The 17,067-nt window shown below is 41.5% G+C and overlaps 1 protein-coding gene across 6 annotated transcripts in view; it reads right to left on the reverse strand.

Annotated features, from left to right (window-relative positions):
- arhgap33 (Rho GTPase activating protein 33) overlaps positions 1 to 17,067 on the reverse strand; it is an 89,469-nt gene extending 72,402 nt beyond the window's left edge. For 3 of the 6 annotated variants that reach the window (XM_036558074.1, XM_036558071.1, XM_036558070.1), the window contains exon 1: positions 16,840 to 17,067. Coding sequence is in view for 3 of the 6 variants with exons in the window: in XM_036558071.1 (XP_036413964.1) it covers positions 16,840 to 16,858 (19 nt within the window). In the remaining 3 variants the exon portion in view is untranslated. Of the gene's footprint in view, positions 1 to 12,402; positions 12,917 to 16,839 lie in introns of those variants that run through there. The other 3 variants (XM_036558069.1, XM_036558072.1, XM_036558073.1) reach the window with 2 other exon arrangements.

The raw sequence follows: 17,067 nt of genomic DNA on the forward strand, positions 1-17,067 counted from the left end.
GGTAACAAGTGGATGAACTTGTTGGAGTTCAACACGTATTCAAAGTGGTTAAAATACCTCACACTCTGGATCAGATCGAAGCTCACCAATCCTAAAATCCTTAGGACAGAAAAACTAGAGCTGAATAATAGGGACAAAAGTACTAGTATTAAGATTATACTGGTGCATAGTGTGATTGTGCTTTGCAATGCATTACAAAATCCACTGGTGAATCAATGTAACCTGGCTAAAGATTGACCTGCGTTATTTGGAAAAAAATATTTATTCTTAAAAATTTATGAATACCTTGCTTTATCAAATCACACCCACATAAACTCATCTAAACCTCAGTGGTGGGTGATAGGGCCCCAAAATTTGCAGTATAATTAGTTCAATTAAAATTTCTGATATTATTATTCTGATATTTCCATTCACTTTGAATGACAACCACTTTCAACAACCAAAGTAAACTTGAATTTTTATTGTGCAAAACAGGAGAAACAAAACAAAATGCATATCTAAATCTATGTTAATGTTGCTTTCTGGTGCTAAATGTTGAGTCACGTCTGAATTTAAAGGTGGCTTTTTAATTCTTATTCGAACAGCTTTATGCTTGAATTTTCCATTTTACCTTAAAGGGAGCAGCAGTTACATTCTGGCATCTGTGCAGGCAAACATAATTGCAGCACCATTTAAGGTGGAATGGGAAATTCCAATAAAAAGCCAAATTTAGCTTTGCCGAATTTCTCAAGTCATTTGTCTCATACACTCATGCCTCCGACTGCGAGACACAGTTGGAATATGGAAAATATAGTTATTCACACTTCAGCGCAAGGTGAAGACCTCATCAGAATGGTGTCCACGTTAGGCTAGAGCTAACCCCAAAAGACTGGCTATTCCTTGCTACGGAACATCCTTGGCTCACAACATTAGCGTGGTTGGCACCGTTCGTACCTTGCATCGCTTATTTGTAGCATACTGGTACATTGGTACTGATGAAACTTACACCGGAGGAAGGCTTTCAACCTGTATACCGGTTTATCTGCCCATTATAAGCTCACAGTAACAGTAAAGAAACACTGTAATAGGTTAGAGAGCTAATTTGCACATTTAAGCCTTCTGCAATCTCAGTATTGTGATATACTATGCAGGACTACACCAAATTATCCGATGCAAGGGTACTCCAGCACAGGAACCAGATCCCCCTAACCTAGATCAAAACCACATATAACCTAGAAATATTCACCCTTGCTCTGCTGGCTTTGGCTCCGAAAGCGCTTCCTCTTTCTCCATCACCTCCACACAGTCGTGTAAATTTTCTGCTTTGTCCAGCAGTCTCCCACTGGCCTTCGACCTTTCATGGAACAAAGCAGGCCTTGGCCTTCCCATTGAGCTACGGTTTCTCAAAGCCTCACAAACCCCCCCTCAGGCTGACACTTCCCCAAGCCTCTTCTTTAAGAGCCCACCCTTCCCCCACTTCTCTGAAGGCTCTCATTCACCAGTCGACTGCGACCCACTCCATATCCCTGAACTTCTCACGGCAACCTCTGTGATGCAACTCGCTGCCACCAAACAAAACCCTAGCCTTGCTGAAGGACCAGAATGGGGAACAGTAGCTGAGAGTGAGTCAGAAGGCTTCGGGGAGGGGTGGGGGGGCGGTTGTAACAACCAAGGCCGCTGGGGTCGGATAATTGTGGGGTCAAATTTAGCTGGGCATTCCCAACGAGGGTCTCTTGGAAACTGCGCTCCCACAGTCGCATGACCCACACCCCTCCAGCCCCACCCCTCGCGGTTCCCCCCAATGCTGAACGCTCTGTCCTCCTTTCTATGGAGGAGCAGGAAAGACGAGGAGTCACAGACAGCATACTAAACACTCCCTCCATCCCAGCTGGGGCGAAATGAGAGAGAGAGGGAGGAGGAAAAGGGAGGGAAATAGAGAGTGATGAAGAAACAATGGAGAACACAGCAATAAATCAGAGTTGAAGGTGTTCGCTAAGCAAAGAAGTCTGACAAGGTGAGAGTCTGCAATTAAGTGACCAAGCAAGGGACGCAAAAGAAAGACGAGGAGGAAAGACTACTTTGGCAGAGTAGCTGGCTGACGTGGTTGGTGTAAAGGGTGGAGGGGATGGGGGGAACACCAATGATGGTGGCCACTTGTGCTGGTACAGCGTGATCTGGGCATGAGTTCAAAGCAGCTGTTTCTATAGGAGCGGCTCATGCTTAAAGCACTGCCTTGTATTTCCTTGAAAGAAAAAACAACTGCTGTGTCCCAATTCCATACCGATTCTACGTATACAGTATGTAGAATATGGTATATTCACAAGTTGACTCAACAAATCCAACATGCACAGATTTATGTGAAAGTCCACCTGGGCAAATCTGTCTCTGGCAAACTGGACAACTCCACTGGGCAACAATTTGCAGCCATACAAGACCAGGATCCTTTCTACTTGAATAAAGAGAGACCTATAAACCCAAAACTGATAGCCAGAAACATTTGAAATCAATGGTAAAACAGTTTTAAAAAATTTTATTTCAGTGCTTATAAGCGAACCTGGTGCGGCCAACTGCTACTTCTGCTACACAGTGAACTTTTGTTCATGTTTACAGTTCACAGTGAGCCATACTGTGTCTTAAACCACATAAACAAGTCTGTGCGACCTTAAGGAAGTCCTGGATGCAGTTTGAGTGGCCAGAGAGAAGTTTTGGGGACATATTTACAAGAAAGATTTTGGGTGATTATTGACTCATAGTGTTTATATGTTATATGTTAGCCTCGTAGCTCCAGTTGAAAACTAAAGAAGCAAAATCTGGACACCACACGTGATCGTCTACGTCTGGAGTAAGTGGAAAATTGTTTATATTCGTTTTTTTTTGACAAAAAAGTCCAAGACAAAATATTTTTCTTAATTATAATTCATAGCCATTCCAAAGTATTACACAAGGTCAGGGCTTGATTTGGAGCATATTGGCATAACGACATAATTTCATCACTTTCGCTTAGTACTAACTTAAAGGTGTCCAACAATACAATGTAAAGTACTTTTTAGTATGTATTTCTCAATTCAACACACACAGGTACTGAACAATACATTCAATGGCCAGCAAATCAACTACTCAACTACTTAATACTCATTATATTGCCTGACGCATAATAAAAGAGAAGGAAGGAAAAGCACACTCCTTGTATATTAGCTAATGGCTAGTATATTAGCCTTTGGCTAGTGTACTGTTGTAAGACAATGTAGTTTATAATGTTATATGCTCTAAGAATTGGAAATGGAAACATACATAACATAACATAAGCACTCTTGAAAAAGATGTTCTTTAGGCTTCTTCAATGAAGGCAATGGTTCTATATAGAACCATGAGCATTCCAAGAACCATCTGCATGCTTAAATGGTTCTTTGCATGGTGAAATGGTTCTCCAGTTTGATGGAGAATGTGTTGTATATGATGTCGTATATGATTTTTTTTTTTTAAATATAGCACCAAAAAGGGTTCTGCTATATGTCAAGCTTCTAACAGCAGCAGAACCCATTGTGATACTATACAGAACCATTTCCAAAAAGGTTCTATATAGAACCACATACAACACATTCTCGATCGAACTGAAGAACCATTTCATCATCCAAGTAGAACCACTTACACAGAACCAAATGATGAACTCAGAACACTTACTTGCTAAAATCTTTTCATAATTAGCCACTGTGGGGGAAGAACTTTTAGAATAGCACAAGCTCTAAATGTAAACGGTTCTGGTGCAGAAGAAACTGGCCGTGGGTTTGTGGGAAGTGTTGTCGTGGCAACACGGAGCTAAAGTGACAGACTATGCTAGAACTCAGTCCAATTCAGAGGGTGTATACATTTCATCTTTTTTATGTAAGCTCGCTGTTGGCTTCACATGTGTTTGGCCTCTCAAGCCTCCAGGATATGAATCATAATTCAGGAGGATCGAGCTGCTCTGACTCACGCAACGACAACCGATCCACAAAAACTCGTTAAAATTAAAGAACAGCCAGCACTACAAAGAGAAAAGCGTAATCTCCTAAGCCCGGAGGAGAGTCAGATCTAGGAACAGTGGCCTACACCTTCCGTCCAGGCATTCACTGTGGGTTAGAGTCTGACTGCAAGCATTCAGCACCGGCTTAACTGAGAGCTTTAGGTTTCTCTCCACTGTGCTGCTAAATCGCTCTACCATAAAGAAAAGCACTGTCTGAATTTGAAATACGCTCGTCGTTCCTTAGAATAAGAGTCATGATTCCATCTCAGTGATGAAGTGACAATGTTATCTGAAAATCCAGGCTAGGCGTGTCCTCTCAGTATTTCTGAAGTCAAACCGAAATTAAAAATGGACCTTGTTAGTACATGTCCCTAATCATGCAATCTGATGCAAAAGTTTTGGCGCCTTTGGTCAAATGACGTTTTATTGATTTCCAAAGCGAGAGCAAGTGAACACGTCCTCTACAGAGAACACACTTCTGGACATTTTAAATGTATGACTACTGGTCATATGTTGAATTTAACATATTGGGAAAAAACACTAGCATTTTGTGGGGGGGTGTTCAAACCTTTGCTTACAACTGTATTAATCACAAAGCAGCATCTCATTTAAAAAGGACAAAATGCCTGTTTTTCCCCAGGATCTTCCACCAAAACAATGATTTTTATCCACCTCTAAAACATCTAATTTCTTTATTACATCACTGCACCACCAGGCGGGAAAATATTAACCAATAATGTGTTTTAATTCAACTTTGTTGTCATTATACATATACGACGGTACAGTATAACGAGACATGTTCAGGCTGTAACTTAGACAGGGGAAGTCAGGGTGGGCAATATGTCTATATTTACTGTTATCAAGATAAATTACATCACAATATGCTTTCCTGAGCAAACAATGTTACTCACAGAACACTGACCAATTGCGTGTTTCATTACAAAGAGAGAATAAGTAGTCTTGTTTAACTTGATCATTGCAGCACAGTAAGCGGAACTTTGAATAAAAACCGTTGTACTATTTTTTTTTCACCTGTTTCGATCATCAAATCATTTCATGTACTTTCCTGCACGAAATAAAAGATAACTTGTAGCTTTCTTTAATTTTTGCTGTAAAATTGTCGTCTTTTTGTGTGAAATATTTCCATGTATACATAAATTCTATCCATCTGTATAAATACATTCTAACATTCTATACAGTTCAGTACTCGTGATCAATCGAAATAATACAGAATTTGTTACGTTTTTTGATTCGACAGATGCTTCATTTGAATATCCTATTAAGTAGTATATCTAGCTCAGTTTGGATATGTGTATATTATCACCATGTACATGAAGGTGGCAACTGAGCTAAGACTAAAATTCATCAGTAATTATTATTGACATTGAAAAAGCAAAAGTAAAACTTCAAAAGCAAAAAAAGAAAAAAAATAATAATAATAATAATAATTGACAAAAAACCTGTTTCCCCGGTCTCCCTTAAATAATCATTAACCATAATAATAACAATACAACAGAATCCTGGTGCAGTTGAAGATTTCCGGATGCAATGAATCATTTCCTAAAGAACTGTAATTGCACTGAATCACATTGAGGTCAGGGATTTACAGCCCTAGTGTATTCAAACAGCCACGCCCATCCCTAGCTCTCCCATGGGGCAGCAAACCACACTCTGTTAAAGACAGAGCGCACGAGTGAGGAAGGAGAGATGAGGGTTGATGGGGCGTGAGGGTGGTTCATCGGCTAAATCTGCCCTGACTGTGACCCGAGGGAGCGCCTGAAGGCCCACACTCCCAGAGGCCGGTCCAGCGCGGCTGGGAAGGAGGTCAAAGACGCAGCTGGGGCTTCTAACATAAATCCTAAACTCTTCAAGCTTAAAAACACAGTAGATAGCGGATTCAGGGCTCTGTACTCGCCCCCCTCCCTGATTTAGTACCTTTGAATTTTCATTTATTTATCTAACTACAATTACATGAAATTTTGTGCACTTCCACGTTTATATATGAAATCCATTTTCAAGTCTCAGTTCCGTGATTCTGTATGTGCTCTCTGTATCGTAGAAATCAGCTTACCAATGTGGATCATTTATAACATTAAGAGCATCATTAAATCCACAGATAGAGCTGAAAAAAGTGTAGGTCTACTATCTGCAGCACAACATATTCATACAGCACAGTTTGAATATCATAGTAGAGGAAATTGGCCATTTGACATAATTAAATCTTATCAATGTAGCCACATTGGCCAATGTGATGAAGACTCATTACTATATAAATTACTAGCGTAATGTAATAAAGAATTTAACGATGATGAATCCTTTTCTACACTTCTCTGCATATCCACTTTAAATCCTGAGTGATCAAGCACCCTTAACAGTGGGTAGTGAGGCAAAACAAATAGGATAGTGTTCTACCCTCCTGGTATTAGACTACAGCATTGCTCAATGTTGTGTTTTCCCTGCTCCAACACACCTGATTCAACTTGTCAACTTACAACTAAATCCACTGTGTCTGGTAGAGAAGAATGATGCAATACGTTGCAGACTCCGGCCTTTTCACTGAAAGTTTATTTCAGCCCCTTTTTTCCCCCACATGTGTGGATCCTATGAAAGGCTGCAATGATGTATTTGCCTCCTGACAGCCATGAACAATACAACGTTTGCAGTAGCAACACTCCATATCACTTCAGTGTGAATGGGTGGGCTAAACTGTTCTGAGGTGAATGAGCGGTCATACAGTGACCCCAAAATGTAGTAGCCTACCTCAATAAATATCTGTTTCCTAGAAAATTACAGCATGAAACTAAAAAGTGGAGAATTCCAACCAGAAACCACTAAGGGTGCTGCAAAGCTGAGGTGGAAATGTTAAAAGTCTGGGACTGTTTACAATAGTGTCAGAGATGGTGTCCACTGACTGGGTCATAAACTGCTCAAACGATTACAAACTGAAACAAACCAGCTGCCTTTTGAAAAATCTTGGAAAAGTCTGGTTAACATAAACGTCCACTGTGTTAGACACTGGGTGTCAATGAACTTAATACATTTTATGGTACAAATGTCCAAATACTTTTTGGTTGCCAGTGTAGGTAAAAGCGTTCACAGTCCTGATGTATTCAAAACAGCCTGCTTAGTTTGCATATATGGACTGTACTCAATTGGGAGTGAGCGGCACATTCTAAAACTTTAATAATGTTTACCCAGCACATCAAACAAAGCATTCCAGTTTTCCATGATTCAGGCCCTTTAAAAGTTCATACGCTGCTCATGCTTGACTGTTCCATCTGTTCTCCAGAAGAGACATGAGAGACATTGTTTTGGGCACGCCCAGGATCCAGTTTCCCCAAAAGCATCCTAGCATTCGTGTCATCTTAATCGTCAGGGGCAGCACTCAAAGCGACAGTCCCAAGTCTCAGGATGATCTTTGTGATATGGAGCTTTTGGGGGAACTCAGTCTGGATTGTGACAAATAACGGTTATAAAACAGGCATTAAGGGAGCGCACCAAGTCCCAGCACCTTTAGGACCTGATATACAGCCAACAACCTCCATAAAGCGTGTAATAAGACAGAGTGGCCATGTCTTGGTTGTGGGCATCCGCAGGAGCAAACAGCCTTTTTTGGTTTACAGGAGGGGAAAAAAGCAATCAGGAGAAAATGGCTTTGGACCACACGACCATGCTAGTAAACAGGAAGCAGGAGAGATAAAAAAGATAGAGATGAAGGCCTGGAGGGCGCACTGCAGCCCCATGCACTTGCACTCACTCATTTCGCCTCTCTCACTTCATTTAGCATTCAGGGGTCCTTTATGTAATTGCAACAATCCAAGCCGTGACGGACGATGAAGAGGAGGTGGTTACGTAACATCTGTTTCCGACACGAGCGGCATGTTTTCTCAGCTTATGTGTCTGTGAGATCTTCTCTAATTAGCATATTGACTGGCTTTTTTTCCAATTTGCCTTTTCTTCAGGGCAGAATATAGATGCCTCCACTTAACTGTTCCCATATAAAGGCACAGGGGCCCACCAGATTTGAGCTGAAGTCATAATTCGCAGCCGAGGCCGCAGTTGTGACTGGGCCCCAATTAGCTTAATAATCAAGAGTCGGCCTTAGAAACACAACCCACCACGCACATTGGTAAATTAGCTTTTAAACAGCTAAATTAAACAAAGCAATGGAGTATTTTTAAAAGAATTACCAGAAAATGACCATTTTTAAATACAGCGACAAAGTAGGCCCACATCAAATGGGGCTAAGTTAAGCACGCAAAGATTAATAGGGTACTTAGCAAAGCATTAGAGTCAGGGCCGTATTGATCCTCACTCAAATGACTGCCAAATTCAAGAAAATGGAGCCAACGCACTCAAAATAGCCTCGTACCTCGTTGACAGACGGAACCCAGGACAGCTTACAGACCCACATGGTCAGCCTCACCTCATACTTTAAAAGAACTGTGATGCTGGGCCAGTAATTAAACACCTTGATCACCCACTGCTGCCGCTATGATGGCGCGTAACTCATCCTTAGGAAGCCTGACGGAAATTAACAACGCCAGCAGGTACCAGATTTAAAGTAAGTAGAAGAGTACGGGCAGTAAGCTCCTGGTACAAGTCGAATGACCAAATCTACCTAAAGCAGCATCACCTCAACTACCTCAAGGTTTAAAAGGCAGTCTGTATTTAAAGAGGTATAGAATCCCTTATCCTTTATATCACACAGAGACTAACAAGCTGTTGAAGGAAGATGATGAAGTGTTTATCTTTCCCTTACCTAATTTTAAGTTCTGTTGCCGTCTGTGTACTTATTTACTTCACTGGTCTGGCTCACCTGCCTCAAGATAACCTAAGGCTGGCTTTACACTATGAAAGTTTCATGCAACTAGCCTAGAAGTTGTATGCAACATAGGTTTTGTGCGATGTGACAGAACTGCATGCAACACACATACACATCATCTAAAACGCTTTTCCTTCTTGGTCGTGGGGGGTGGGGGGGGTTGTGTGCTGGAGCCTATCCCAGCTGTCATTGGGCGAAAGGCAGGATACACCCTGGACAGGTCGCCAGTCTATCGCAGGGTTGCATGGAGCTCATTAAATTAATTAATGAGTTTGGCAAAATACCAGCTTTTATTTTTGATACACTGTATCGTTCTCGCTATAGAGTCACCTGAGAGGTGTAGTTTACATCACAATAACAGCAGACTAACAAAGACTAAACGGTGGCGCAAGCAGCCATTTAAACAGCTGTTAGCATTGGCTGGTGTGTTGAGGCAGCTGGTTCCAGCAACATTAGCTCTGAGAAACTCAGGATGTTGTCCTGGCTCAGGAACCTGACAAAATTAATACCATCAACCTTTCATAAAGTCAGACAAAAAGGTCTCTTTTTCGCTCCACAAACCACCTTCTGTTTTATCCACTTGTTCGCTGGTTCGGTGCAATCAGCCATTTGAAATGACACTGTCAGATTGACATGTTCTGATCAACTGCTTCACAAAACTAGTTCCATGAAATTGAGATTGCAACTGTTGCGCCCAAGTTTGAAATTAGTTGCAGGATGCTTTACATTATACAGCTCATGCAATTCAGTTTTATGTAGGTTTCAAGCCATTAAAGTTGGGTTAAAGTTTGAGAGGTACCCGAAGACTAGGGTGTGACATGTATGTCATAAAATTGCAGCACAACATGAGCAAGTGTACACAGCATATGTACATATCGCTGTTGTAGGAAGAAAACGTTTTTCAGTTTTTGACATATTTTGAAAATACCTGTTGTTCTTTACATTATGTGTAAATTCCATGATGAAAGGACCAAAAGAAACGGCCCAAAATTACTTGGAAAAAAGTCTGGTTCCATTGACTTACATTAAAAGTAAAGTAGGTAAAGTAGGATACGAGGTTTCCTTCCGACAACAGCGACGCATATCTTAAGGCCTAGATGTGAAAATTAATGGACAAACAGTAGATTCAGTTCCATCCAACCTTTTTGTAAAAAAAGCTGTAAGAGCGTGTAGGTTATGGAAGCAGACAGTTTAATGAATGTCTGATGAAAAAATGAAAAAATTCTGTTTACATAGAAAAGTTTTTTTTAGTAATACCTGAAATGTTGCAACATGTATGAAATTAAAAACTAAAACATGTCAAACAGCTTGTTTAAATTGATTAAACAACTTTATGCAATGAACCTGGCCAACAGGATGTGTCTACCAAATCAGGAAGCAGGTGGTGTTTGCATGATGTGTCTACAGCTCAATGCATGCAAGTGATCATCAACCACCTAAATGCTAATCTGTCCAAGTTTAACCTTATTAATGTTTTGTAAAATATTGGTATGATGATGTATTGCACACTGACTTTCTGATTATTCAACAAAAACAAAAGAAAAAGCATTACTTACATAAATATTGACCTAGTGAGACTACATTTTAATTCCTTGGAACACCTACATGCTGCCAACTGAAGAGGGAGGATGCGTTCATGTTCGCTGAAGTGTACGTCACTGGTACAAGTAGACTGAGCAAAGTCACATCAAACATCTTAACCTCAACTATTACAACAGATGCATCAAACGTCTTAACCTCAACTATTACAACAGGCGCCAACACAGTGATCAGCATAAAACATCTAATACTACCCATAGCCCAACATATTATAAAGTACATAAAGGCTCAAAGATGACAGGACAGCTTGGTCAGTATCCGGTTTCCCCTAAACACAGTAGTATTAAGATCATTTTAATTATGTGAGAGTGTTTAAAGTGACAGCTGCTCTAATGTTCGTTCTGTTTTGAGGAAGCTCACAGCAACAGAGAGGCTAATTACTGGGGTTTGAAAAGCGGCAGCGAGCGACCACAACTGAATCCTTTGTTGTACAACCTTTGCAGTACACAAGTTTGAATTTCAGTAGGGTATTACAAGTGTAGACACCAATCCAAATGGGCCATTGTCAGCAGAAACCGCTGGGTTTGTAATCAGATGGAAAAAAAGAATTTCTTCCAATCCGATCGTGTAACAAACCTACCGTGAAACAGCACAGAGTCACACTGTGTTTGAGACGTCTGAGCATGACAGACAACTTTTAGATGCTCATCTTAATTGAAGTGCTTCAATTAAACGTAGCTCATTTTACAGCTTAGTAGTTTGTAAATAAATATATCAAATCGGTATCAGTATCTCCACCATCCCAAGCCCTGTAAAACTCTTTCACCAAACTGCAAAGTGCACATAGGGCCTTGACAGCGACAAGGTAGATCTCAGTCCGAGGACCACTTGCAGGCTTTGTTCGCTTAGTGAGCACTCCTGGACTAGCTGAGCCTTTCCCACGAACAACAAGCCGCATGCTTGACCGGACTGAGTGGGTTTGTCATTTAGGCCGGTTCATATCCAGTGGAACCGGCTGCTCTGCCGCTCCTGTGCAAACCATTCCCAGAGCAAACACTCGTCCCCTCTTGGACCCTTTCCCAGAACATCCGCCTACCTGCTCAAAACGATCCCGATCACAAACGGCCTGTGGTGTAACTGTCAGGTAGAGTAATGCTTAGATCCTTGACACCACGTAGGGTTTTGGTGGAGCACAAGAGTCAAAGAAGAAGCCGCTTCTTAAAACCAACCAAGGACACCAGAGCACTCACTTGTTATAACGTAAACCTTAAAGCATGTGGAGATTTACGGAGTGGCTGGTGCCTTTGTTACTACTACAGATGGTTGCTCTTATTATCAGAGCATCGTAAACAATGGGCGTGGGTGGTGGGCAAGGGAAGTGGGCTCAGAGTTCATCAAACCTGTATGGGGGCACCAAAAGCTCTTGCAAATAGCCAAAGAAATCAACTTCCCTTATGAGAAAGATCAATAGGTACGTCTACATGACTCTGATTCTATAGTTACTATAGGGAACTGCACATGTGCTATAGATCACAGCACTACAGGAATAGTGTAAAAGCAAACTATTATAGATGACAGCAGTACAGAAGATTATATAAGTACATGTAAAGCACTTAATGTAGATATTTTATGCAAGAGTCCATCATCTGGAGAAGCCAGTCAGCGAACAATGCATGCGCGCGCACACACACACACACACACACACACACACACACACACACACACACACAGCCCATGCATGTGTGTGAAGGGAGGGGCACAAACCGGAGATCACTGCCTGGGGTTCATTGCCTTCATCATCCCATAAGGACAATAGCATTTTGTCAAATGCCCACTGACAACCACAGTCTAAGGAACTGACCACGTCTCTGCGTAGCATAGCATATCCCAGCCAAGCCAGTCTGGAAAAGCCTCTGACAGCAGCAGCCAACCAAGCCTGACTTAACGTTACTTGGGCTAAAAATCAAGTTGAATGCAAAACCACCCACACTCAGACACACAGATCCACCAAAATCGTCAAGGAAGAGGCGAAGATGGCTGGCTAACATGAACTTACCACCATTCCGAGATCCAGGTCCAGATCAGGGGGCTGGAGTCTGAGCGGGACCTCCGTTTTCAAATCCGATTCGCAGCGTTCGCTTTTGGCCGAGGCTCCTCGATTTGCTCCCCGAGCTCCTTCGTCTTTGGCCCGCCACATCAATCGACCTTCCCCCTTAACTTACATGATGGTGAGCGGAGGAACTTGCAGCAGCGCGCTCATCTCCGCGAGAAGACCGAGACTGAGTAGCAACCGCTCTTCAGAAAAGCGCCGTAGAAAAGAGAAAAGAAGAGAGGGGAGGAGGGAAGCAGGAGGAGGAGGAGGCGGTTCGAGACCAGACGCTGGTTCGAGGGTTCAAGGCAGCATGATTATAATGATGATGATGATGATGTCCAGGTCCTGGTCTGATCTTCCCCCCAGAAACAAAACAAGCCGCGAACCGTCACTGAGTCGGTGAGGAGATCACCGCGGCCCCGCTGCGCGCCTCTCCATGCTCCAGCTCGACGCTCTCAGCCCATGTGTGCTGCTCAGCGAGCGTTCACATCTTCGCCATCTACACGCCTGAGCCAATGAGGGGCAATCAGGGGCAGGGTTGCCAGATTGCGTCTATAGTTTCCAGCCAGAACATTTTTTAAAGCCCACCAGAATGCATGAACACGCCATCTCAAAGGTCGTTTAAATCACAATACGGAATAATACAGCAGTTAACCAACATAACACCAATAACAGCGTCTGAGTTTGTTATGTTACTGGGGTGATGACGGTTATTTGCCTTCCTGTCGCTAGATGGCGCTGTCGATCATTAGCAATTGTGTTTATTGTATCGCTGAAACGTCGACAAACTCTTCGTATACTTTTTTCGTATCCTTGTCAACATCTAAACGCCCGCAAATAAACAAAAAACTATTTAAATAAAATAATTAAGTTATTTGATTTGTAGGCCTACGTGTATCATATTTCCATAACATGTAGAGCTCACGCCACGTGCTGTCTGACTCGTCAGTATTTCGGTTTTAACATGTTTTAACAAAATGTTATTTCTAATGCGTTACAAATGATAGTACCCATGATTCCATGCAGCCAGAAAGGCAAATGAACAGCAATGATATTGTTGTTTATAGACTCTAATAACAGTTCACGGCCGTTAAGATGTCCAAAGCTGCTGAACTGTGTAGACTCAGTAATGCAGAGTGAACTGGATACCATATTACAGAACACGCTACCACACATTGCCTATCATAATTTCATCTGTATTATTAAGTAATTCAATTTAATCCTATGTATGTGTATTTTTGTATATATATTTGTCCACTCAAGCACTTTCCTCCCGACGAAACCCAACCAAAATCCGCCCAACTTGGAGGAAAACCGTCCAATCTGGCAACACTGATCTGAGGGTTCTTTGGCTGGCCCCAAAACAGTCTCCTGCGGGGGGGAGGGGGAACGTGCACTAACCCCCTCGCAGTGAACAGGGATAGCACACTGGCACAAACACGACACACACATTAAACCAGGTACTTCAGGACCGAGGCGGTGGGATTCAGACACTCTTTTTTGGCTTCGGTCTGATAACTCCAAACATTCCCAACGTTCCCCCTCCCGCTTTTCCAGAGTGTGCTGTTCCACTGAAGAGCCCGGGCGGACAAAAGAGATAGAGGCGCGCGCCTCTCCAGCACGAGGCGGAGGCAGGGGAATAGTGATGGGAAGATCGATTCAGTTAAACGAACCGATTCTTTCGAGCGAAGATTCATTCATTCACAAGCGAGGCCAACTGTATTCATATCTCCTCCGTACGCTTTTCACAGTAAACATAAGTTCGCAGTTTCAGTCTGTTTCGGAGGTTTTTGATTAAATTAGATTTTCTTTTCAATATATTGCTTACATTTAATTTAGAATTTGAATTAAACTATTTTATTTAATTATATTAATAAAACGAGGCTGGAGCTGTCTTCTTATTTACCAGCTTCTTGTTTTTTTCCGTTCCACCTTAAATAGTGCAGCAATTACATTCAGGAGGCCCCAGCATGTAACTGCTGTACCATTTAAGGTGGAACGGGAAAATGAGAACAAGAAGCTGGTAAATAAGAAGCTGACTTAAGCTTTGTTTCAATAAAAGAGTCCATTTTCATTCCACTGGCAGAATGACCACAAAGAGGCCTGCAAAAACGTGTTACTATTATTTGTCAAACAGCTTAGTGAGCTATAGATCTTCTTGCATTGTGTCTTTATCAAAAATGAAATATTAAACCTTGTCTTATTCTTACATACAATATGACTGGGGTGGTGGAGTGTGATAGATCGAGGCCCCCACAACCCAACAATAATGCAGAAAAAAGAACAGCAACAAGGCTTGAAAAGTGAAACTCAGTATTTATTCCTACTTTGAGAAACGCAGGACATTTGTTAGTTTTTTGAAGATAAATACATTTTGGCCTTATTAGTACCACCCTACTGTGTCAACATTTGTCAACAAACCGTAATATTGTTTTTATGGGTTTATAAGGTTTTAAGATATTAGTGTAAGATTTAAACCAAGATTTCTTGCCCAGTTATAATACAATAACAGAAGTAGTCCTACACACATGGAAGTGTAAATGCTAACACTAGCACACACATCTAAAACTTCCCCTTTCAATGGCAACAACATTCTACGAATTGATAACGCAAAGAATAACATAAAAGACTGAGAACAGACCTGAAAAGTCTGAGTACAGATATGATTGTGTTTCTTTATCCATAATTGTGTTTCTTTTTCCGTAATCATTTGTAGACATTTAAGAGCTATTTGTTCATGTAATGTTTACATCTGCAAGTATCTGAGCCACTTTGAGCCCTGTGGTCCCTCTGAGACCCCTAGCAGTCAAAGGCCCCTAGGGAGTGCCCACAATGGTCTGGTCAGTAATCCATAACCCATTGCATAAGGTTCCCATATGTTCAGAAATGATTTGTTGGAATGTGACAGTGCAATATTGTATATTGTGATTTTATGAGCTTAAATTCCACCTGTTTTTCAAAATTTCTGTATAATTCAGTGGTTGAGATGTAAATAAAGTCATCCAGGGTGGTTTGATGTAAAATGGGTCATTGTAGAGAAAAATACTGACTCAGATGTCCTTACAGTGGTGGTGATAGGAACCAGGAGTCCTGATGCCTACAACACAAATATAGCCATCTTATTTACTATCCAAAAAAGGGAGTACCATTGATGATGGTAAAATAATGGTCAATTTGAAAAAATCATGTGTCCCTCCACCATGAATAGATTCAAATAGTACAGATCAAAATATGATCAAAACAGTAAAAAAAACTACTGTAAAACAAAGTCTCAGACATCCAACCATTTCATGTAGTCATTTTCTGTGAGGCAGTTTTTAGTGGCAATAAACTCCTCAGACGTCTGGTAAACAATTCTGACTCGGTGAGTTTCTCTAGAACAAGCACTTCACACCAGACAACTCTGAACGACTTTGTTTAAATCTCAAACATTAAATTACGAACAAAACGAGCAAAACTCGGCGGACTACCCCTTTATTTTGAGATGGATTTTTATTCGACCTGTAATAATCATTACATTACGTAATGTGGCGTATATTGTACAGTTAGCTAGGACTTTCGTTTTATCGAAAAGAATCAGTTCAAAAGAGCCGATTCGTTCTTTGCTATTATAGAACGCAGATGTGCAGCAACACCACCCAGATCACAGAGGCGGCTCTGCTTGAGGCAAACCGAACTAGTTTAAAGCACGTTATGTATTTTATGTGATCCAGACAACCATCTTCAAATCGTGTGCTGAGTTTTCTAGAAGTGCAGCTAGTTTAACGATTCTGACGTTGCTAACGTCAACAGGGTAAGTCAGCTAGCTAGTTAGCCGTAACGTTACCTTGTTTACCTTTGCTCTCTCAGAGGTAGCTATGGTCACTACAAGACACACAGTTTCGTAATTAATTGTTAGTAAACCCATCATTTCACGCTATTTCCCTATGTGTTGTCCTGTTTCGCTCATGGTAAGGTTTTTTTTAGAGCTACGGTCACTTTTATACCGAAAAAAATCTGAAATACCACCAGATTTTGTATTAAACATCGACTGATAGAGTTTACTGAGGTAAATAACCGGGTAGAAAGCGTGTTTACTGCATTAAACCTGGAAAGGCAAGTCATGTAAACAGAAAACTACACGTAAAAAATGAAGAGAGTGATAAAGAGATGCAGACTTAAGCGTGTGGAGAAATAAAGAGGAAAGCCAAGTGGGTTAAACCGAGAAAGACATTTTAAACAGCATGTAATAAACGAGGCTGAAGTTGGCTGCCTATTCACCAGCTTTTTGTTCATATTTTCCCGTTCCACCTTAAATGGTGCAGCAGTTAACTTTACATTCTGGCGTCCGATGCATTTAAGGTGGAACGGGAAATTTCGAATAAGAAGCTGACTTTATCGTCGTGTTCATTAAAAGCCTACCAGTCCTGCTCCGCCGCATCCTAAAGACGAAGAAGGGTTTTCAGTCCAGTGAGGAAAGAGGGTCCGTGGCTACATGTTGAGGCTGAAACGGACTGTGTCTCTCTGAAATTAGGAAATGAGGCTTTGTGAAAGGAGACCTTCTGTATAAGGCATGTCAGACGGGGAACCAAACATCTGTGTGCTTTACCACTCACACATATCTCATTTTCATTACATCAGCCTTCATAG

Source organism: Colossoma macropomum, unplaced genomic scaffold (assembly GCF_904425465.1).
Source record: "Colossoma macropomum unplaced genomic scaffold, Colossoma_macropomum, whole genome shotgun sequence".
Taxonomy (NCBI): Eukaryota; Metazoa; Chordata; class Actinopteri; order Characiformes; family Serrasalmidae; genus Colossoma; species Colossoma macropomum.